The sequence below is a fragment of the Zonotrichia leucophrys genome, chromosome 6 (assembly GCF_028769735.1).
Source record: "Zonotrichia leucophrys gambelii isolate GWCS_2022_RI chromosome 6, RI_Zleu_2.0, whole genome shotgun sequence".
Classification (NCBI taxonomy): Eukaryota; Metazoa; Chordata; class Aves; order Passeriformes; family Passerellidae; genus Zonotrichia; species Zonotrichia leucophrys.
Genome location: NC_088176.1, coordinates 30,828,593 through 30,853,507, shown reverse-complemented (window position 1 = coordinate 30,853,507; position 24,915 = coordinate 30,828,593). Strand labels below are relative to the sequence as shown.

General features: G+C 43.6%; 1 protein-coding gene across 10 annotated transcripts in view; it reads right to left on the bottom strand.

Annotated features, from left to right (window-relative positions):
• Positions 1 to 24,915, bottom strand: part of PCDH15 (protocadherin related 15) — a 634,585-nt gene that overhangs the window by 258,744 nt on the left and 350,926 nt on the right. For all 10 annotated transcript variants that reach the window (XR_010440717.1, XR_010440719.1, XR_010440716.1 and 7 more), the window contains one exon: positions 8,885 to 9,003. Coding sequence is in view for 3 of the 10 variants with exons in the window: in XM_064716157.1 (XP_064572227.1) it covers positions 8,885 to 8,975 (91 nt within the window). In the remaining 7 variants the exon portion in view is untranslated. The remainder of the gene's footprint in view (positions 1 to 8,884; positions 9,004 to 24,915) is intronic.

Sequence of the window (24,915 nt, the reverse complement as noted above, 5' to 3'; positions counted from 1 at the left end):
CACAGCACTGCAGAGTGAGAAGAGACTTTTGTTTGATAGATGGATTAGGAGCATTAACGCGGAGTTCTCTGTATATTTTCTATAAATACAACAACAAGAATAAAAAAAAAAATCCAAAATAAATTTTAAAAACGCCCCAAAGCACTGAAGAACCTGTATCCTTTGTGTTTCTGTAATAGCAGAGTAACTGTTCAGAATCATAGAATATTTTGAGTGAAAAGGGACTTTTTGAGGGCTATTTTTAGTTCCATCCCCTGCCATGGGCAGGGACACCTTCCACCATCCCAGGCTGCTCCAAGCCCCAAGTCCAGCCTGGCCTTGGGCACTGCCAGGGATCCAGGGCCTGCCCACCCTTCCAGTGAACAATTAATTCCCAATATCCCATCCCTCCCTGCCCTCATCCAGTTTAAATCCATTCCCCCTTCTCCTGTCACTCTACATCCTCATGAAAAGTCTCTTTCTACAAAATGTCTCTTGTCTTTTATAGAAAACCCTTCAAAAATGTCAAAGTCACAAAGAACACTGCCGAGATTTGTGCAATTATATTTGCAATAAAAAACAGTAAGGGAAAACTTGGAAAGCTTAAAAAAAACCCCAAACCATTGAAGAAGGAGCAGAGCTGAAGTTTCTGACTTGTGGATGTGAAACTTCACCTTCTAAACAAAACAGCAGCACACTAAGCTTTATAATAATTCAGGCAGCAAGATCCCAACCATTTTATCAAACAAAAAGTCTGAGGAGTCAAGAAATTTTTGCATAGAGTAAAATCTCTTAGCAGTAGTAAAATAAAACAATAGTAAAATCCATTGGGTTTTATGCTAGAAGGTGGGAAAATAGAATTTCAACACCAGAAACTTTCATCCAGCACCAATGTGTGGAATAAAAAACCTACTCCACTCTGTTTTCTTTTCTTTTATTTTTTTCCTCTAAGTTTTTTCAAAATTTCCTATGATTTTGCAGTAATCAAATCTTGTGCTGTGTTATTTAGAATTAAATCAAAAGCCTGGCCACTTCTCAAGAAACACAATTAGGCTGCACTGGCCAACTGGTCACAGAGAAAAGTGACACCAGGCAACACCAGAAACCTTGGTTTAAGTTAAGACCAGCTGGGAGATCAAATTAAATGTTTAAATGAGGGAGCCCTAAGATATTTAACCCTGTGTGTTCCCCTCTAGGGCCAAATAATTCACAATTCAAAAATTCTGCATAGAAATAAGGTGTGCAATTATCCCATGGCAGACTTGCTCAGTAAGTCAACTCAAAAGGGACAAATAAATCAAATATTTCATGCTGTATCAACATTGCTAGCAAAATCAGCAGATTATAAATCAGAGACTAAAAATGAAGATATTCTGGTACAGAACCAAAAAATGTCTCAGATGCCATGGGCTGCCCAGGGAGGTTTGGAGTCCCCATCCTGGAGGTGTCCAAGGAAGGGATGGAGGTGGCACTCAGTGCTCTGGGGACAAGGTGGGGATCAGTCCCAGGTTTAGAGGTCCTTTCCAGCCTAAATAATTCTGGGATTCCGTGGTCTCCTGCTCTGAACATTTAAAGAGGGCCAAGAGGTTGCAATTCCTTGAAGTTAAACCCCATTCAAATGTTTCTGAAATGAGAAGTGATCAAGGAGCACCATTAAATTCACAAAAAGGAACTGAAACAATATTGAAGGCAAACACAAACACCACAACCCTCTTCCTGTGCAAATCAGCTTTCCAGGATAATTCAGACTAGAACTAAACCTTCAATTGCAGAGAAATCCTATTTCTGTCTAATCCAATTGAAAACCACATTTTCTCTCCTTGCTTCCTTCCCCACCTCCTTGGCCCTCCCCACTGCAGTCCTGTTAAACAATGTGCAGCAGGATAATTTGGCATTATTTAAACATTTGATTTCTGCCTACATATTCAGCTGTTCATCTCCCTGCCAATTTAAAACTCGCCATGCCTCAATACACTGTCTAATAAATACTGCAAAGCACAGAAGTTCTTTTTTGTTCTTACTATTTTTTCCCAAACTAATCCAAAAGTTGTCTTTTCAGCATGTTAAAAAAGGAGGGAAAAAAAGAAAAAGGAAAATTATTGTCTTCCAACAGAGATTCTCCAGAAGAGATGAAAGTGTTTGGATGGGAGTGATCACACCTGGGCATTCAAAAAATTCCAGCAATGTCTGTGGCAAAGGTGTGGGGAAGAGAGTTTGGTTTGGGGTTCTTGAGGGTATTTTAGGATTTTTGGTTCAAATCCCCAGATATTTCCTCACCATGGGCATTCCATGTAAAATCCCAGAGTTTCCACGAGCTTCAGTCAGAAAAAGCCTTCTGAAGGAAGAGTCCATAATCACCATCCACAAGGAAGTTTTTGGGCACTGGAAGTGATTCAGAACACACAAACCCTTGCCCTGAGGGATACAGTCCTGATTGTGTTCTTGTTATGTGAAAATCAAATCCTACAAAAACCAGTTTTGATCAAGCTCAAGTTCCTGTGCCTTGTTTTAAACAGCTACTTCTCATAAAAAAAAAAAAAGAGAGAAAAAACAATATTAAACCACAGTAAGAGGGTTTCTGTAATTTCTATCACAGTTTTCTGTCCACATGTGACAGGCACATATAAGGATTCAGAAAATAATTCTTAAAGAGAAATGAGAAGGAGGTTTGGAAAGAAACATGATGGGGCACCAGGTAAGAAAAGGATTCCTGACCTTCCATGTCACCAAGAGACAGGAATTCTGTGCTTCCAGACTGTTGTTACAAATACAATTTTGCCAATAAAATCTAAAACTGAACAGGCAACAGAAATTACTGGTGGAATATGAAATGAAAGACATGACACTGAGGCAGATTTTAAATGCTGCCAGTCATAGTGTCACACTTAGTTCTTTGAAAGTCAAACTAATTAAATTATTGCCCTTCAAACAGAGTTTCAAAGCCTGATTTCCTTCCAAAGTTAAAATATGTACATTTTAGGCTTCCTAGTAAAGAAACAGATTCCATTTATATGAGCTGCCTTAGTACTAAAATCCAGTGGCCTGACTAAGCTGTAAATGTGTTTCTGCTGAAGAGAAAAACCAGAAAGGAAACGTTTTGGCCTTCCAAGTCTTCAGGAACAGACACAAAATGTCTTCAGGAGTGAAGAATAACCCAGAAAGTTCATGACTGAGGAGCTGCAGTGGCTCTGCTCACACACAGGGCTACAAACCAACATATGAGTGCACAGACACAATGGTTGATGATTTTTTAGGAGTTCAGCCCTAGAAACATCGCTGGAGTTAAAGCTGCAAGTCCCAAAGTGTGAACAACTCTTCTGGAAGGGACACAAAGTGTTCCAGGGCACTTTTAGGGGGGTTTCTGCTTTTCCTGCACCAGGAGTTCCCTTCCCAGGTGGGAGCAGCACCTTGAGGACCCCAGCCCTTGGAGGAAAAGAACCAGTCCCAAGAAAAGAAAGGAACCAGCTCAGTTCTCACAGCCTTCCCTCACCAAGGGATGGCTCAGGACAGTTCAATTTTAAAGAATTAAAGAGCATTGATGTTGGATAGCCTGAAACCCAAATAATACAACACGTGGGCAGAAGAAACACAGGATCCCAAGGTGGTTGAGGTTGAAGGAGCTCAGTGGGCACCTAGTGGCACCTCCCAGCTCCCTCAGCCCTTCCTGGGCACCCAGATGCTCAACTTGGTAGCAGAAAAAAACCCTTGTGAGTCCAGTGCCTGGGAGAGGCTCATTCCCAGCCAGATCCCACAGTCTGGTGATTCCAAGGCTGTTGGGATTTGGAATTTCCAACTTCTCCAGAAGCAGTTTCCTGCCTCATCCCTCCCAGCACAGCCACAGGGAGATCCCAGGATACTCAGTCCCTTTTATACCAAGGCTAAAATCTGTACATTAACTGAGATGAACCTCCGTTCAGTGCCCCTATTTTATGAATAACTCACTTCTCACCGCAGGGAAATTCATCTTCTGTCGCCTCAAAGTGCTGCTGGTGGCACTCAAAGACACTTTGAAGAACTAAACCCTTCAGAGGAACTTAATGGCTCTGCTACAACTCCCCAACATCAAGTAGAGCTCTTTTCCCTGTAGGAACAAGGGCACAGCTCCCAACCAAAAGCACCAAGAGCCCATAAAACACACAAATGACTCCTGTTCCCAAGAACAGACACGTTCCCTCAGGCAAGGACCTGGTGGCATTTCTCTCCTCTCCCTGCATCTGTACAGTGCAGGGCTCAGGGAATGATCCATGAGCTCCAGGTACTCAAATATGCATTTTCCCCAGTTAATTTCCTGCCCAACAGTAATAGATCAAGATGTGAAACTATTTTCTTTCTAAAATAGCCTCTTCAGGTGATTTGTAAGGGCCCTCAGTGATTTAATTTTTGTAGCAGAAGATTGTTAGACTGAATAAAGACATTAACTAATAGAGGGGGCCTTGAAAACCAGGTCAAGAGGTTTGGGGTGAACAGTCCTGGTGCAAAAGTGAACAGTTGTGTTTTTCACAGAAAAAAAACTTACTTAAAAAGTCACCCCCACTCAGGGAAGTGGCAAAAACCATTTAAATGGGGTTTCTTTGTTACTTTCTGATAAAAAAATACCCATCTGCTGAACACTTAGGAAAGGAAATCCATATTTGGATGAGCAAATCTTCTGATTAGCCTCAGTTTTATTTTGTGAAATTTTGTTTCAGAATGAAACAAAACCACTGAGCCAGCAGTGAGATCCATACCCCACAGTGCAGGTGTCCATGGCTCATCTCTTGTTCCACAGTCAAGCAGAAAGGAAGGAAAAGGAAGGAAATGAGCCTGAAACCAAAAGATTGGAAGAACTACAGTGATAAGTCCAAATAGAGTTGAAAAACCAACATTAAATAATCAAGAGAGCATTCCTTCTTAGCCATACATGCCCAGAGAAATACATCCAACATCCTGTTTGCATCTCCTCTGGGATAAACAAGTATTATTCCTCAAGTGAGTCAGAAGGGATGATTTCATGAACAGCTCCAGGAGATTTCTGCAATGGAGACTCTTCTAGAAATCCTCATCCCCAGCATTATTGGACTTGCTGCTCTTCAAGGTCTTTTCCAAACAAAATGATCCTGTGGTTCCACTGGCTCCAGGACTTGAGTATTGACATTTTTGGGGTGTGACAGGCCCCTGGGTCAGGGGAATGTGAGGGACAGGTGACACCAACCCCCTCAAGCACAACCCAAATTTACAAGGTAACAAAAGGACCAGGATGGGCTCATCTCTGAGCAGATGAATTCAGGATTTTTGTTACTATTCTTCTTTTAAAGCTATAAATCTTCAGGAAAAATATAAGGACCTTTAAGTGTTCTTTTCAGTCACGTATTAAAAAAAGTGCAAAACCACTTTAGGTTAAAAGCAGCCCCACAAAAATCTTCCAAAAGCCCTTCAAAGATTGCATGGTATGAAGCAGATCCCCACAAGTCACAGCCCCATTTCACTACTTGTGAAAACCCCAAGAACTGATCCTTTGCAAATTTTGTGGGTGGATCTCCACATTTGCTTTTGGTTTTTAAAAGGGACCAGAATGATTTTTGCCTTCTCTTAATCTTTTAAGAGTAAAGAATAAATTATTTGTGTCCCACCCCAGCTCACATTTGTATTTTCATGAATGATATGGACTCAACATAATTAAATATGTTAATTGGCAAATAATTGCTGCTGGATTGGTTTCATCTGGCATAAAAGGGCAGAAAGTTTTGAATTCAGGAGCCTTCTTTGGTGGCCAAAAATTCCTGCTAAATTTTCTTCTTTGAGCCATAGAGATTGGATTAGAGAAGGAAAAAAAAAAGGAGAAATTTGGTCCTGTGTTTCCACCTTCGTCCTTCCTGATTCCTTTAGCCTCAGAGTTTGCCTCTGAATTCAATAACGCAGCACTGGAAAAATAAAAGAGACTTCAGCTGACCTAATTTCACATATTGCACAGCTACAAGTGACATTTCTACTTTTACTTAAGTTAAAATATTATGGAAAAAAAATCCAACCTTTGCAGTATTTCTGCTGTTTGGAAGAGAGACAACAGCAGGAACTGTAAAACCAGATCTCTTCCTTTCAGAAAACAAAACCAAAAATACTCACAATATTCCCCATCCACACTCAAGCCTAACTTTTATTCTGGTGCACCACAGGATTGAACAAAAGGATTACAGCATGAAAGCATTGAAATTAAACACTGAATGGGCTCATCAACAGTAAATTAGGACTGATGACATGGCTTGGTAACAAAAGTCTTGGGGGTTTTTAATAATTAGAGGGGTGGGTTTGAATACAAAAGGACTACAGTAGATGGGAGGTACTTGAATTTCACCAGGAGCAGATGGGATCCTGGAGAAACTTCCTACTGAAGTTTAGGGAAAAAAGCAGCCTGACCAAGGCACTCCTGGATGAAGTGACTTGGGGACATCATTAATTGCTGTGGCTGGGGAGGGTTTGGTGACACGGGAGGTCAAGTACAACATGTGAAACAGAGAAATTATGAGCTAATGAAGCAAAATGCAGCAAGAGGGGCAAGAAACTGAGTCAACATCCACAGCTCCCACCAGGAAAATGGAGGACTGGCATGCTGGTTGCAAAGAAATAGCCCATAATTCCTGCCAAAGTTGATTTTTTTATTTATTTATAGTTATTATTCTGCTGTTAAGAGAACTGCCCTGGTAGGAAACGGCAATTGCCAGAAGAACACATCTTTTCTATGTTACATTTCAGGTTACAAATTCTGTTCCTGCACATCAGAACTCCTCCAGGCCCAGCCCTGAACAGAGTTTTCTATTTAGCTGTAAGAAACATATTTCCAAGTAATTATGCCTGTAAGCATTGCCTCATTAGCTGGGTGCCATTTGCTGAGTCACCAGTCCCCCACCTTGGCTTAAATCCATTTCCAGCTCATTTTTCCTCTATTACACCCCTGTGAAATTTATCCAAAGTGCTTTTAGCTCCATTTACCCTTCCCTGAACACAGTATGGGGGAAGAAATCAGTTCAGTTTGTATCAGGGTGCTGCATATTCCTCAAGAAACAGCTTTTCTGAACTGTCACCCTGAAAAAAGCAGCAGGAATTTTGGCTACAGCCAGCAAATTTATACTCATTATAACAAAGCTGTCCTGCTCAGGCCGTGTAAGAGACCATTACCAAAGATAAAATCAAGCATGGTTTCTGTGATAAATATATTGGCACGTGCCAGGCTAAAAAAATCCACCCCAAAATTATGTTCAGACCCCTTTGAAGTAAGGGAGTTGCTGTATTTACTGAGTCACAGGACACTGCCATTAAAGAGTGGTGGCTCTTCCCTTCCTCTAAATCACCTGGAAGAAAAAGGATTCTCAACAATCTTGGGATAAGGACACAGAAGTGAGAAATTGTCATATGAGTACAAAGGAAATGGAACCCTGAGGGATCCCTTTTTCCCCTCCAGGAGATCAAATTGCTCCTGTCCTGTCTGGGACATCTGTGTTTTGCACACTCCACCATCACACAAGACCAAAAATCCTCATTTCATCCTCCTCAAAGATGCCTTTTTGGAGAGATGTGATGCTGCCAGCATGAACACAAATAAAAATCCCACTTAAAAGTGTTGCTGTTTTTTGTTTTCCTCAGCCTGCCCTGAGGGTTCTCCACACCCCCATGATCCTGCTTTGCTTCCCACCATTATTCCCACTGCTCTCCCATGTCCTCCTGTGCTGCTGGACATGCCAGAGGCCACCCTGCCTTTTCTCCTCCACCCAAACCAGCATCTTCCTCCTCAAACCACCCCCAAGGTCAACCTCTACCAGCCTGATGGCCCCACTCCTCCACTGCAATAAATGAGTAAAACCCAGTTGATTGTAGCCCAGCACAGAGCAAATATGTGAAATGTGAGCAGCTCGTCCACTTCAGTGTCGGGAGTGACAGTGATTATGACAGGGTGTAAAAATGGAGAAAATTAAATTAGCTTTCTTGTAGGTTATGGGGAGGGTTGGGCTGGGGGATGGAAAGGAATAAAAGGACATTTGGAGAGCAATTAGTCAAACAAGAAACAGAGACTTTCAACTGGAGAGCAAAGAAAAAAGCATAATTCAAGCAGGACTGAAGACTTCACATGGAAGCAAAATTACTTTCCTTCCTAGCTGACAAAATAGAGGTTTTTAAACCAAAACCCAGATGCCAAAGTCATAAATTTGTACAATTACAGCTCTACCCACATGGAGTGCCATGGATAATGAGCAACTTCATTACAGACATTCTGAAGCCACACTCAGTTTTCACTTATCCCACTCATTATTCCCAGGAGTATTCAGGAACAACTCTGACAGAATTTGCCCTTCAATGCTGCTAAATTGTTCAAAAGAATAAACCCTAATCAGTTATCCAGGCCTGTAATTTTTAATTACCAGAGATCACTGGCAGGACACATTTCTGCTGTCTTTTAATTCAAATTCAGCCAAGATGCTCTGAGGAGGAACACAAGCAACTGGTGCCATGTTTCAGGGTTCCTGAAGAATTGTTTCTCACTGTGGATTTTTTTCCAAAATTTTTGGTCATTAACCATTCTCTCAATCTGCTGTTCCAACCGTAACTGCTGATTTATGAACAAAGTAAAGTGTACTGTTAAAGCTTGCACAATGAATACGACAAAACCAATTTTGATGCTCGAGTCCAACACTGAGTAAGCATAACTGAAGATTTTATCTTGCCTGCTAAATCAACAGCTTCAGGAAATGCAATCATCACTGGATGCTGCAGCCATGAAACACAAAACACACCCAGACCTTCCTTTCTTGGAACCTCTTTTCCTGTCGAACTACTTCATCAAATATTAATTTTTTTGGGGGAAAAAACCCATTCCAATGAAATTCCAGAGGCATCCCAGCCCTCCCAGAGCTCCACCCCTCAGGCAAACCCTTACCTTCATCATTCTGGGCCAGAGCCCATGCCAGGACAGCAGCGAGTGCCGTCCCCACTGTGAACCATTTCCAGAGACAAAGCTGCTGGACCATTTTCTGTCAAACTTCACTCAAGGCAGAGCTGCAAGAGAGGGATTTGACACATTTATTACTCAACCTGCACAAAGCTGAGCCACTGCAAAGTTTTTCACAGGGGATACTAAGAGCATGGCCTTGTTTCAGCCACAAAAATAAATAAAATAAGGAAGGAGAACCCCTAATCAGCATTAAAGTGTGTACTCATTAACTCAATAGCTGTGCATTCACAGCCCTCCAAGTCATGAAAATGCAAGGTTCTGGCTTAAATCAGGTCTGATTTCCATAATTTTCCTGCAATAAAGTATTCATGGTATCCTTCCTGCTTTCAGGCACTTTGGAGGAGCAACTGTAGCAGAGAAATCACACTGATTATAATGAGGGTTCACTGCAAAAAGCCAGAGGGACCCAGGATTCAAAGGCATTGCTTGGGAAAAATGGGAATGATCCCTGAGGGTGGCCTTCTTTAAGGACACAGGCTGTTGGGTTGTGTCCAGGAAAATAAAAAAAAGAAAAAAACACCACTAACACCACACCAGAAAAAACAATCAACAAATTAAAATTAAAAACAAAGAAAAGCAAACAAACATAAAAAAATACAAAAGAAATCAACAAAAAAACAAAAAGCAAGAAAACAACAAAAAAAATAAAACCACCAACAAAACAAAGAAGCCCCCCCAGGGGAAATAAAAACCCAAAACAAAACCCCACAACCTTCTCCCTTCCCCCCCACCCCACCCTCAAGCCCCAAAACAAACAAAAACCACCCAAATAAACAAAAAATGCCCCACCAAAATCCCCAAGACAAGTCTGGCTGAACTCCAGAGTCTACCTGGAGTGCAAACATTATACAGTTAAAAAACCTCTGGTTCATGGTTCCAATAAAAAGAATTATTACAATTCTGCAGCCCAGAACTGAGTTATTTAAAAATACTCATTCAAAATAAAAAAGTTTGGGATAAATACAATGACAGGAGCATGGAATGAAAATGTTTTTAGCAATATAAACCAAGTTATTGTAAAAAAAATAGCTGCATTTATTAAAAATGAAACAAACCTACAAAACAACTGTGTGCCAAGAGTTTGAGGAAAACCTGTGGGGATTTTTCCACAGGAGAAGGACAGCAAGTAGGGAATTGTAATAAACCAGACTGAGTGGCCCATATTTACTCAAGTATTTATAGTTTCTAGGTGGTTGATAATATAAATAAAATATATATATCTTGAGTTTGCTTGCAGGACACCTCACATGGGTGGGATTTCCAGGATGTCAGAGGTTCTTCCCCAAATGCAATGATTTTATCCTGTGATTTATGAGGCACACTCACAGTAAGCACAGCCCCCTTTCCCTTTGTCAAAGCCATGGATTGCAGGTGACTTTACTGGATTTTAACGAACATGCTGGAGAAATAAAGGGCAGCAGCAAAACCATCTCAAATTCTACACTGAACACATTGCTCCACTCCTCATCCAGGGGTTAAGGATGCAGAGAGGCCTTTCCAAACTCCATCTCCCCTCATGTTGGACTCTTCCCAACCTGTCTCCAGCATCAGGTAGTTGGCACAGAAAGAACTTCAATATTGGCCATGAAAGAAGGAAGCCCCAGCACAGATCTCATGGGACTGTTGGTTCCCATTTCAGACCAATGTTTGTCTTGACAGTGCAGCTCCAGGTCACAGAACCCAGGAATTCAAGCCATGCCAAGCACCCTCCTTCCTCCTTCTCTACCCTTGCCCTTCTACAGCGGCTTCTGACCAAATTCCAGCAGAGAATTGTGGAGTGACAGAATTCTTCAGGTTGGCAAAGACCATTCAGGTCGTGAAATCCAAGCAGCACCACCACCATGGTCACCACTGTCCTCAAACGCCATATCTACACGTGCCTTGAACAACTCCAAGGATGAGATTCCACCACTGCCCCAGGGCAGCCCTTTCTGTTGTGGTGTGTTGCAATATCCTGTTTTACCTTCTCCCTTCCCCCTCGCCCCTCGCTGAGTGTCCCTGTCAATCAGGCTAACATACCAGCAAGGCGTCGTGTGATAGGTGTCCCTAGTACCTTGAGACCCTGCCCCTTCACCTGGTTGGTGACTCACCTGTCCCCTCCCCTTCCCCTGTCCTGAGCTTAAAATGTGAATGAGACCATGCGGCTTCATTCTGTTACCAGCAGTGGCCCAGTGCAGACGTATCTGTACTCATGGAATAAACATCTGGCTACCTTCTAGCAGAACCCATTCCCTTTCTCTCCACCATCGCCAGAAGCTCTCTCCTGAGGAGAACGGAGTCCTGTCTTGTGCCCCGCTGCACTCTGCCGCCAGCCAAGGTACCTCTGGGGTTAAACACCACAGTGCTGCCTCTGGCCAAGCAGCGAAGGTCAGAACTGGCCTAGGCACCATCTAACTGGTTATATTGGGATACATATTCCAATACCTTTCCAGTGCTTTACAACTCTTTCCATGAAGAACCTTTCCATCCCTTTCCATAAAGAACCTTCCCATCCCTTTCCATAAAGAACCTTCCCATCCCTTTCCATAAAGAACCTTCCCATCCCTTTCCATAAAGAACCTTCCCATCCCTTTCCATGAAGGGCTCTACAACCCTTTCCATGAAGAATCTTTCCATCCCTTTCCATAAAGGGCTCTACAACTCTTTCCATGAAGAACCTTTCCATCCCTCTCCATGGAGAACCTTTCCATAAAGTGCTTTACGAACCTTTCCATGAAGAACCTTTCCATGAAGAGCTTTACAACCTTTTCCATGAAGACCCTTTCCATCCAGGGCTCTACAACCCTCTCCATGAAGAACCTTTCCATCCCTCTCCATGGAGAACCTTTCCATGAAGTGCTTTACAACCCTTTCCATGAAGAACCTTTCCATGCCTTTCCATCAAGTGCTTTACAACCCTTTCCATGAAGAACCTTCCCCCAATATTCCATCTAAACCTCCCCCAGCACAACTTGGGGCCGTTTCCTCTCACCTTTCCCTGGGAGAAGAGACCCAGCTCCCCTCTCCTCACTATCAGCTTCTCTCAGGGAATTGTAGGGAACAACCTCAGAGAGAAGGCAGCAACCCTGACAGCTCAAATGGGAAGTTAGAGGCAGCTCAAAGGAGGATTCCAGACTATTCCCAAAGGAACTATTTATTATTCCCATGTGAGAGGAGACCAGAACTGCTTAAAAGGGCCTTTTCCCTCCCTTCTCCTTCCCAAAATGTTCATTTGGTTACTGTCATGCAAACTTAGCACATTCCAAAGTCATTCTAGAATTTGCAACAGCACCTTCCCAAAAACCACCAAAATTACTTTTCTCATTATACATTCCTGCTGACTACTTGGAAATCAAGGCTGTTTGCACATCACCCAAACAGATTCCAGTTAATCATCATTATGAAACCTCCTGGGAATTTTAGGGATAGGAATTTCTCAGTGTTTCACTACTGTTTGCTCCCCTGTTAACAGAATTTCCTGAAGGAAGTGGGCTCAGCTGCTTTTCCACTTGAAGCAGTGCAATTCCATTAGGTGCTGTTGACTCCAGCCTTTTACACCTCAAATCTCAGAATACAGAAACTCAGGAGACTCATGGTGTCTTCAGGTCAGCCTAAGTAAAAAATCCCATCCAAATAGAGATTTTAGGTTTTATCGCACCTAAAAAGAAGCGCACAAACTCACTTCTGAGGCTTCTGATATTTGATTTTACAACCTTGAAAAACAAAATAAATCCAGCTCGCCAATCACGATGTTCTATTTTAGAAAGTTATTCAGAGCTCAGCTGACACCCTTGAGCGGAGTCTGCTCCTGAGAGATTTTTAGGATGGAATCTTGACAGATTTATTTTTGATTTTGATGAAATGTCAAGTTAAACCACAAGGATAGCAACACTGCTGCTCCCAGAATAAGTAACTCTCTATGCAACTGGACTACAACACAAGAAAAATCCTGGTTTTTTCCTTCAATTCAATACCAGAAAAAAACAACCAAATTACAAAAAAACCCAAAACAAATAAAACTCCCAAAAGCCAGGACTATAAAGTACAGAAAATGACACTATTAAGTTCAAATGATTCTGTTAACTTGGAAATAGCTCAGAACAAATCACAATTTACCACAAAGTGCCAAAAGGTTGACAACCTCTAAGAAATAAGGTTGAACTCCAGCCAGGGCAAGGAAAAACTACGAGTTGATGAGAGAAGGAGGATCTGTAAAGACACACAAAATGTCTACAAGACTCAGTATTTTCCTGAAAAAAAATTCTCATTTTAAGTTTTAAGAGATGAAGGAAATTAATCTGAGTTATGACTTCTAAGCACTTTGAATGTATTTAGAGGAGCAAGAATATGACATATAGTAGATGAATAATAATAAGTAACATCCAATAATTATTTCCTTTTAGATCTGGTGTTACTACAGGTTTCAAAACTTTGCTTTCATTAGAAGCTGGAACAGGGAGGAACATGGCATTGGTTGAAATAAAGAACCATTTTCTGAGCACCTTGTGCCAGGGCCTCCCCACACTCCCAATTCCTTCCCAATATCCCATCCCTCCCTGCCCTCTGGCAGTGGGTGCCATTCCCTGTGTCCTGTCCCTCCATTCCCTGTCCCCAGTCCCTCTCCAGCTCTCCTGGAGCCCCTTTAGGCCCTGGAAGGGCTCTGAGCTCTTCTGGAGCCTTCTCTCCAGGTGAACCTTCCCAGCCTGGCTCCAGCCCTGGAGCAGCTCCATGACCTCCTCTGGGCTCATTCCAACAGCTCCATCTTTCTTGACTACTTGAAATGAATCAGTGGGGGAAATAAAAAAAGGAAAATCTAAATTTTTGGCCAGATTTGCCACTGGCTCCCTCACCCCAGAACTGCAACATCCACACCCAATTCCATAGGAAACATGGACTGTGGGAGTGCCCACACCACCCAAACTGCCACCAGCAACAACTTCTGAGTGTTCTCCACAAGCAGGAAATCTGAAAACAATTTGGAGGCAAACACTTTGCAGTTCTTGCTCCTACAGTGGGTTCAAAGCCCTGACAAACTTCAACAGAAATCACTAAGTGAGCATTATTAATTCATTAGACACGTCAACAAATATTTGCTATTTAATGTATTTGTCAAAAACAGTGGTTCCTGAGACACTGCTGTGGCTGGATGAGTAACTCAGCATTTAAAAAGGAATTAAACACCCATTTATATCTGTTATATAAATAAAATACAAATAAAATAAATACAGCTATTATTTACTCAACAAGCCTGAACTACTTCAAGCATCAGGAGTGACCCACTTTGCTTAGTGGGGATGCTCTTTGCACCCTACAATTGTGATAAATCTTTAAAAGTATTTATTTTTTAAAGGTTGACGCGACTGAGTTGCTTTAACACAACAAAAAAATTATAGAGGGATGGATTTTTTATAAGATTCATCATTATTACTGATCAGCTGAACGCTCTTAAAGTTTGTAGACATAAAACAGGGAGTGCAACTGCTTATTCTGGAGAACTGGTGCCATAATAAATCAGAAATGCCAGTAAAACAGCAGGAAAAAGCCTCTTACAGAAGCCAGAAAGGAGAGGAACTTGCTTTAGAGTCTGACAGTGCTCCTGGGTTAAAGCTACAGTTCACTAAAAACTCTGTGTCCCAAATGTTTGATTTTTGCCACCCAAACAATTCTGTTGAAGTGCCAGCATGAGAAAAAGCTGCCAGAACATTATTTAACCACAAAACAGACACACACCAAAAAAAAAACACTCCAAAATCTGTTTTGCCTCATAGTGCTGATAGTCACCTCACCTGGTATGGAATTCATCTCCATGAATTCCATGGAATATCTCAGGGGGGTTCCTTCTGATGAGCAGCTCCTGAGCCCCTCTCACTGGGGCTGGAAAAGATCCTCACCTGAGGCTTAACCACAAAACCAAACCCTAATTCCAGCTCAGGACATTCTGGAAAGGTGAATCTCATTCCACAAGGTCATGCCCATACCCATGGACTGAGCACCTCTCACTGGGGCGGGAAAACACCCTCACCTCAGGCTTAACCACAAAAATAAACCCTAAATCCAGCTCAGGGAACCCCTCTGGCATCTTGGGACATCCTGGAAGGCTGAAGATCAGCTCACAGCCCTTCTACCATGCCCTGAGCCCTTCTCACTGGTGGGGCATATCCAGAGCACATCTGCCAGGCTGGAAAACACCCTCAGCTGGGCTTCACCACAAAACCAAATCCAAATTCCAGCTCAGGGATCACCTCTGGTAGTTCAGGACATACTGGAAAGGTGAATCTCATCCCACAAGGTCCCTCCCATACCCAGGGAATGAGCCCCTCTCACTGGGGCTGGAAAACACCCTCACCTGAGGCTTAACCACAAAACCAAACCCAAATTCCAGCTCAGGGATCACCTCTGGTAGCTTGGAGCACCCTGGAAGGCTGAAGATCAGCTCACAGCCATTCTACCATGCCCTGAGCCCTTCTCACTGGTGGGGCACATCCAGAGAACACCTGCCAGGCTGGAGAACAACCTTAGCTGGGCTTAACCACAAAACCAAACCCAAATTCCAGCTCAGGAATCACCTCTGGTAGTTCAGGACATCCTGGAAAGGTGAATCTCATCCCACAAGGTCCCTCCCACACCCAGAGACTGAGCCCCTCTCACTGGGGCTGGAAAACACCCTCATCTGAGGCTTAACCACAAAACCAAACCCAAATTCCAGCTCAGGAGCTCAGCAATCACCTCTGGTAACTTGGAGCAGCCTGGAAGGGTGGATATCATCCCACAGCCCCCTCCCATGCCCAGTCCCAGATCCCATCTCACAGCCCTCTCCAAGCAGGAGAAAAGCCAGGGAAGGAAGATTTCACCTCTGAGTTAAAACCAGTTCTGGCTCTGATTCAGCTGCAAGTGTGACTAACTCTGTTTGCTGAAGTCAAATATCTGCTTAAATGCTTTCCTGAAGAATTATTCAAGCATAAGCAAATATTTGGCTGTGCTGGTGCTACAGTGAATAATTTACAGTGCAAATCCAGCCCTTTTCTCCAGCTTTGGAGGTTCCCAAAATCCAAACACTACTCAAGGTTTTATTTCACTGACACACTCCTTGAGCAATTAACACATGAGCATTTCAGCCTATGGACTCTTGGATTTACTCAATCTTGTTAAAGTGCTCTCATGCTCTGGGACTGGCACAGTTGAGTTGGATTTTATCATCCTCATCTCCTTGGATGAGACCTTTCAGGAATGTGAAGATTTTTGAGATTAAATTACAAGATCAAACCTGCTCCCACCTCAATTCCCTTCTCCCAGCTGCAGGATCTGTTCCACATAAATAAAGACATTAAAAAGGTGGAATATTGATGCTGCATCTGTCCCTTTTTCTTGTGTTACCAAGCTCTTGAATTTTTACCCTCACTTGGAGGCAGCATTTTTAGAAAGCAAAAACACAGAAACAAGGAAAAAAATTACAATTTATATGAGGATGTGAAGTAAAATTTCACCAGCAACTTGAAAATCCTCTGTGTTTTCTCTGTATCTACACTCAAATAATTAATCTTCAAATATTCCTGCTTGCCCCCATTCTTCTAAGGACTACTGAGTTTATTCCTTTTCTTGCCCCACTCTTTAATGCTGTTATTTTCTGTGTCTTTCTGGCAGAAATGACTCTTTAAGAGTCGATGAGATGCCACTGCAAGGCCAAAGTAAAGCCTCAAAAAAGCTCAAAATTAATTTCAAACTTAATGAGAACACCTGTCCCTGAGCCCTGCAATGTAAAAGTCAACTAACAAGACATTTTTACTTCAATGTGGAAATCTTTATGCTTGTTTCCATTTTGCACCCCCAAAAACTCCAAAACAGCTATTTTCCTACAATTATAATTGTAATCATAATCAATTATATTGCACAACTGTAAATTGATTACAATTATAATTGTAATCATAATCAATTATAAAGTTCTTTATTTTCCATCTCTTGGTACCAATGGTGGCCAGAGAATCCCAGAATGGTTTGGGCTGGAAGGGACCTTAAATCTCATCTCATTCCACCCCTGCTGTGGGCAGGGAAACCTTCGAGACCCTCCAAGGGCACTTTTCCACCCTCCTGCAAGCAGAACATCCTTCAGATGCTGATTTGAAAGGATTAAAACTATTTAATGTTGCTGATTGTCAGTGAACAAAGAAGACTGATAAATAGATGGAAGGTTTGCACAGAGAAAACTCAACTAAACTCACAGAAATTTAAAAGTTTTATGGGATAACTGAGGAAGGGAGAGAGAAGCACTTTTGTTTCCTGCTTTCATCAATAGCAGTGATTTATTTCCTGTCTTTTTAACAAGCAGTGCAGCTATTGGATGGATTAACAGGATTACAGCTTCTCATCACTCATTCCTGTCCACAAAACCCTTTTTTCCATGCATTGTCAATTTATTTATTCTTGTTTCCAGCCCCCCTGTATGATTTCACCTATAAAATGTTGTTTCCACAGAAGGTTTTGAGTCACAAAAGCTGTTTGGCTGTGACACTGTTCATTTGAAATTCCTGCTGTGCAGATAGAACCTCCAGAAAAGAGAGAGCAAAGATATCCTAAACCTGATATCAGAGCCAGGAGACTTCAGCTGAAAAATAACATTAACATAAAAAGATTAAAAGAAATACAACCCATATTAGGCAGGAGCAGCTCAGTCCATTCTTCAATAACCTTTGCCTTCACAAAATATGCCCACACAGCTAAAATTACACATTAAAGTGCTAATAATGAAAATATAATTCGATAGAAAAGTCCAAAGATTTGTTTCATTGCTTTTACTGCAAGACAGGTATTGGATTCCATCCCAAAAACTTCCCCATTTCTCCCTTGCCAGAGCATTTTCTCTCCAAGGATCCTTCCCTGAGATTACATAACACAAAGGAGAGAATCCAAGGGGTAAAATCTCTCTGACACACTCTGGATTTTGTGGATCCCTGCTTTCCTTAAAAAACACAACACAACTCAGGGCTCTCATCCACCCAGGCTGGCTATTCCAAGACACTTGGCTTGCACATCTCCCAAGCAAATCCTTCTCTTCCACCCTTCCAGACTCTCAGAAATGCTCCTGCCCACTGCTGAATGCACGAATGTGACATTTCCAGGTTTTCTGTTCTGCTGGATCTGTGGGTGATTCACGTGTTCAGCTGGGGTGTGCCCACATGTTGGGACACTGGGATGGGCACAGGGCACTCATCCAGGGACAGCTGGCACTGAGTGCCCACCAGAGCTGCTGGGGATGGATTTAAACTCCCACAGGTGGTGTTTGATCTGCTCAAGTGTCTCCTTGGTGAAATGTCCAGCAAGAAATGGCTTCTGAGGAACAGAAGAGAGGTAAAGATAGGATCTTGCAAGACATGGTGGAGACAGGAAAATAATGGAGATGACTTTGGGAGAAGTGCAAACACAGGGATTTTCAGATGGTTCCTGGCTGCTAGAGGAACTGTTTTCAGGCTGGAGGTAGGTACACATGCCAGGGATTACCAGTATAGAAATGGTTTGGGTTGGCAGAGACCTTGTAGATCCTCTCATCCATCCCCCCCATCCATGGGCAGGAACAACTGTTCCTCCCTGCTCAGGTCCTGCAGAGCTGAACCAACTCAGCCCCAGGTGTGAATCCCAGAATGGTTTTGGTCAGAAGGGACCTTAAATCCCATCCAGTGCCACCTTTGCCATGGGCAGAGACAACTTCCACTGTCCCAGGCTGCTCCAAGCCCCAAAGTCCAGCCTGGCCTTGGGCACTGCCAGGGATCCAGGGGCAGCCACAGCTGCTCTGGGCACCCTGTGCCAGGGCCTGCCCACTCCCAGGGACAATTCCCTTCCAATATCCCACAAATTTCCCCTCTGGCACTGGGAAGCCATTCCCTGTGTCCTGGCACTCCATCCCTTGTCCAAAGTCCTCTCCATGTTTCCTGTAGCTCCTTCAGGCCACAGTTTGGTCACCCCAGAGCTTCTCCTGTCCAGGTGAGCCCCCCCAGCTGTGCCAGCCTTTCCTCCCAGCAGAGCTGCTCCATCCCTCTGCCCATGCTGGTGCCTCCCCTGGGCTCTCTGCAGCAGCCCCAGGTCCCTCCTGTGCTGGGCCCAGGGCTGGGGCAGCTCTGCAGGTGGGGTCTCACCTGAGCCCAGGGGCACAGGGGCAGAATCCCCCCCTGCCCTGCTGCCCACGCTGGGGCTCAGCCCAGGACTGGGTTAAGAAACAGGGAAATCCAGGGAAAAGCACTGCACCCCACCCCAATGCTGTGCAACAGAGACAATTCCACATTAGCGCCAGCAAACTTTGAGCTAGAGGGAACAGCCACAGGGAAATGATGCACAAAAAGAACCTCAATCCTACATTTCAAATGGCTCCAGCAAATTTCTTAAGTGTAAATGCAGCACATCCCTTGGAATGGGTTAAGCAGTTTTGTTAGACATGAAACATTTCATTGTTTATTTAGATATTTGACTCATAGGGCTTGTGCTGGTGGTTATTTCTAAAAGATCGGCCAAAATGGGTTCACAAATGTTTGTATTTAGGAAACCATTAAGATATCCAAGTAACAGTCAGATCATAAGGAAATCCAGGAATACCACCTAAACCAGAGTTTAACAACCAGCAATAACACATCACTCAAAGGAATGTTTTAAAAGTGGGCTATTCTCAAATCTCAAAAGCTGTCAAAGTAAATAAGATTGTTTCACCAATTTCCTGTAACATCTCATAAAGGAAAAAAAAGAACATTGTTTTCTGACAGTCCTTAAATGAACAGCACCCTTACACTCACACAAGGTCACAAGTTTGTCTCTGATTGAGGCCAGACGTGGGAGAATGGAGAAAAGCAAACAAGGAAATGCACTCTAAAATGCAGAGATCACTCCAGGAATGGACAGCCTGCACACATCCACAGGTTCCTGATACCATTCCCCCCCTCTTCCACTGACTTTTCATAACCCTACTTGATATTTTCATTGGCACTGAGCTGACATTTCCATGAATTCTATTAAATACCCTGGTTTTTAGAAGACATTAAGTTGAGCTGGTGAAGTTGAACAGGCTGGGAACAGCCGGCACAGCATGGACACACAGGGACCTCTGCATGGCACATCGGTGAGGTATCAATTCCTGCCAGGGCATTGTCACAAGTTCAGAGGTTCACAAGATCTGAACCTCTGAGACTGGAGAAGAAGTTCGGATAAAGGCCTGGAATGCCAGGATGAGGCAGAATAGCTTTAAACTGCCAGAGGGCAGGGCTGGATGGGATATTGGGAATTAGGAATTGTTCCCACAGGGTGCCCAGAGCAGCTGTGGCTGCCCCTGGATCCCTGGCAGTGCCCAAGGCCAGGCTGGACTTTGGGGCTGGAGCAGCCTGGGACAGTGGAAGGTGTCCCTGCCCATGGCAGGGGTAGGAATGGATGGGATTTAAGGTCCCTTCCCACCCAAACCATTCTGATAATAAACAAAGTTTCACAGAGGAGGGAAGAGACCTCTTTTACCTACAGCAATATAAACTGTCCCAGGGTTCAGCAGCAGAGACATGAGGATAAAAATTCCTCACCATCAGACAAGAACATAGGAGAGGGGAGGGTTCCCAAGGCACTCAGGGGGAAGGAAAACACAGAAGACAAAGTTCATGATGGGCAGCTGAGCCATGATACCATCAGTTTCAGCTTTCATGTTTTTCAGATTCTGTGCTGCTTTAGTGTGTGGATCTGAGCTTCACATTAAGGGATGGTGAGGTCTCTGCACAGAGCAGGGAGACAAAATAATTCCTTCTCTAGCTGGGGACCAAGGATAACTGTTACAAGCTCCATGCCCAAGAAGTATAAACAATGGTGAAGAGAGAAAAACAAGCAGGATGGGACTTCATAACCTAAAGCTGTAATTGGACAATCAACTCCAAAATGCAAATGGAGGAGAACTGATCAAAGTGACAGACCCCGTGACCGGGTGTCCATTTTGTGCCCATTTTGGTTCACCTTGGGTGCAGCCCTGGCTGGGCTCTTGTGCTGCCCAAGGTGGATCCATGGAGGAGATCCTTTTAATAAATCCCTGCTTTATTCTTTAGCTCTGTTCTAGGGCAGCCTTCTCATGGCTTTCCTTTTCCACAGAAGAGTGAGCAATGCCAATCCATCCTGGAAGCTGCTCTGTCCACACTTCAAGAAGGAATTTTAGCACAGCGGTGAACCTGAGAGGAGCCAGTGTGGCTGTTAATGTCACCAAACAAGTGACACCCAGCACAGATTCCTGCTCACTGCTGAAGTCAGGGAAGGGGAACAGACTTGGAAGTCATGATATTCCTACAGGAGAGAGGCTGGAGTTGTGGACATGATCCTGAGACAGCTCCTTTGAAGAAAGGGGGAGAGGCTTTCCTGTGGTTTGGAACAGAAAGGTAACTACAGGTAAGCAGTGCTCAGTCATGTGTCCCCTCCTGGGGCTGTGTCCACAGCGCCCTGAGGCTGCCAGGATGGGGAGTTGTCACAGACATCTTTTATGAAAAATTCTCTCTTTAGGATTTTTCCTCCTGAGAAGCTGAGAGGCCTCATGAACAAAATGTAAACATTGATTATCTGCTGCTGTGCAATGCCACAGGGGCATCTGTGATTGGCCCATGTTGGTTGTTTCTAATTAATGGCCAGTCACAGTCAATTGGCTCAGACAGAGAGTTCGAGCCACAAACCTTTGTTATCATTCTTTTTCTATTCCTAGCTGGCCTTCCGATGAAATCCCTTCTTCCATTATTTTAGTATAGTTTTAATATAATATATATCATAAAATAATAAATCAAGCCTTCTGAAACATGGAGTCATTCTCGTCTCTTCCCTCATCCTAAGACCCCTGTGAACACCATCACAGGGAGGGACAAAAAAGGCCCTGGCAGCAAGAACACAATGACAAAATTACAAGAAACATTCATTCTAAAGAAAAAATGAGAAGATAAAATTAGTTTTCATTCAGTGTCAGAAGAGATGCCTTTCAACCCAGGCACATATTCCATGAGATGGGCAGCAGGTCAGAGATTTGGGGTACTTTGAATCTGTTCCCTCAATTTTTGTGGCTTTTCTCCCGAAATGTGCTAAGAGAGACGGGAGAGAAAGGAAAGCCCTGTGGGTGTGAGGTTGGCTGTCCAAAATAAAAGGCTGAACTGCAGGAAACACCATTTTAGTGCAATTCAGTTGTAAAAACAAGAGCAAACTACGAGCTAAGAGGCCAGATGAGCTGGCCCACGCACTTTCCTACTGCTGGGTGAGGAGGGGAAGGTGTCAGAGTGTGGAATTAAATGCCAGGTGAAAGTCTGCCAGCTCCAGAGTTCAGCCCTGGCTACAAACAGAGGGTTGTCAGCAGCTCTGTGAGGATCTAAATGCACTGAATACCTGGGCAGCTCAGGAGAGGAATCTTCATCTGGCTAAAAAGGCACGCTGGGACAAATCAGATATTCATGTATGCAGAGAGGGATTGGGAATTTGTCAGCTTTTCAGCTATTTTCCCCTCTGAGGAGGAGGCACAGGGAGAGGCTGTGGCTACAGAGCTGAAGTAAACAAAATGCTGGGGAGCATTAGGAGGGAGAGAAAGAGGGACTAAATTAGAATGACATTATATAGGACAATAGGAAACCCCTGGAGCATTAAACAAAGGGTTTGCTGCCGTCATTTCAAAAAAGAGACACCAGAGAAGGACAAGGGCTCAGGAAGGACACTGGGTGACCTTGCACTCCTTTCTCAAATGCTAGAAACCCAAAAAAATCCAACCCAACCACAGAAATCAGACTGGTTTGGACTGGAAGGGATATCAAAACCCATCCAGTTCCACTTTCCACTGTCCCAGGTGCTCCAAGCCCCATAATCCAGCCTGGCCTTGGACACTTCCAGGGCCTGCCCACCCTGCCAGGGAACAACTCCCAATTCCCAATATCGCATCCATCCCTGCCCTCCAGCAGTTTAAAACACAGAAAAGACAAATTCCCAATGATTCCTTGCTGCAAGAAAGAGACATTACAGACATCAAGTGAAATCTTGATCAGCAAAGCTGCTGTAGCAAAAAATTTTTCCCATGACACTGTAATATTTCTGTCCTAGAGGAATACAGACAGGAATAAAAGCAAGAACACACACAAAGAAATCTCTCTCATGCCAGCTAAACACTCGGGCTTGTTCAGGAAATCATCAGAACAGAGAAAACACTCTAGTCCCAGTTGTTTCCTCTCCAAACAACAATAGGTTTAATTATGCAGATTAAAACAAGGACATCCCATGCCTCAGGGCTTTTTGCAAACTGCCTGCAGGAGCCACCAGGGAGCCCCCAGGTAGTGCTGTGCACCTCACCTCAGGTAGAGGGTTCAGGGACACATTTCCTCTCTCCAAAACATGCAGTGAATCAGAGCAATGTCTGCTGAACAGAACAGATTAATGGCTTAATTCAGTTGCTAATTGATATGTTCTATTTTGCCCCCCAGCTGTGTGATAGAAACTGAGTAAAACATATAAAAGCCCATAAATGAAGTGTGAGTTTGCACACAATTCTCTCTACACTTTTTCCAAGCTAAAGAAACTGTCTGGAGTAAAAAATTTACTTCACCTAATCTGAATTTTACTCCTTTGCCATCACTTTGTTCCTCAGCACACAACTGAGAAGAGGGAAAGTTCTACCCCTGAGCATAAGACAGTCAGGTTTTGGGAAATTTGGGCTTCAATCCAGCTGTTTCAACAATGCCCTGATTCCAAAAGTGACAACACATCCCAGGAGGGCCCTTGTGGCTCTGCACAACTCCCTGCCAGGAGGGGACAGCCAGGGGGGGTCGGGCTGTGCTGCCAGGGAACAGGGACAGGACAAGGGGAAAGGGCCTCAGGCTGGGCCAGGGGAGGCTCAGCTGGGACAGCAGGAGCAATTCCTGCATGCAAAGGGTGAATTATCTGTAATATATTACCATATCACAAATTGTTAGAGTGAAGTGCTGTAGAACTCACAAACTAAAAATGGAGCTCCATCTCTCTCTCTACAAGGCCTTTTAAGGATAAACTGTCCAATTAAGAAATGACACCTGAATTATTTTTACTTTTAACCCAATAACCAACCACCCATGGCCTGCAATGTGGACTTTCTTATCCAGTTACACAAAACCACCCAAACCCATGGAGAAGAAGGTGAAGAAGGAGGACCAGCCTTCACCTTAAAACCTCCATCTTGTTTATATAATTACTGTATTCTAAAACCTTAAACTCTGAGTTTCCCACCATTTGGTATTCCACTTCTATTCAAACTCCAGCCCCACAATCCCAGTTTTATCATTCCATTTGGAATTCCATTCCAGGCCTTGGCAGGGGCTGCCCAGGGAGCTTTGCAGTGCCCAGCCCTGCAGGTGTCCCAGGAAGGGCTGGAGGTGGCACTCAGTGCTCTGGGCTGGGCACAAGGTGGGCACTGGGCACAGCTGGGACTCCATGGGCTGGCTGGGATTTTTCAGCCTCAGGGATCCTGGGATATGTTACAGAAGTGAAAAGAGCTTTTTCCTGGAGCTCGCTCCTGATTCACACAACTGATGTGAGGCATTCCTCTCCAAGCGGGAAAAACTGGGGAGAAAAAAAAAAATCTTTCAAGACAAAATATCCTGATAACAATAAGATGTTTAGCCTTGGAGGGAAACCATCAAAATCAAGACAAAATCTGTAAAGAGACCTTTGGGAAATTATCCAAAATAGGATCCAGACAGAAGCAGTGCCACTTGACCTGAGGACACAGTCTGAGGAGACACAAAGAAATAGAGAACATCACAGTAATGACATCAATGCCTTACCCTGATTCTGAAGTTTAAATTCTCAGAGCTTTCTCATTAATTGTATCTTGAGGGAATCAGATGGTTTTAAACATGGTAGGAGCAGATTTCTTTAAGACCTACAGCACCCCATGCCAGGAGTTTGGGATCTGTTACACCACTTTGAGAGGTCAAGGGGGAAAGGAAGAAATCAAAGTAAGAATGAGAGCAAGGCTGTGAAAAAAA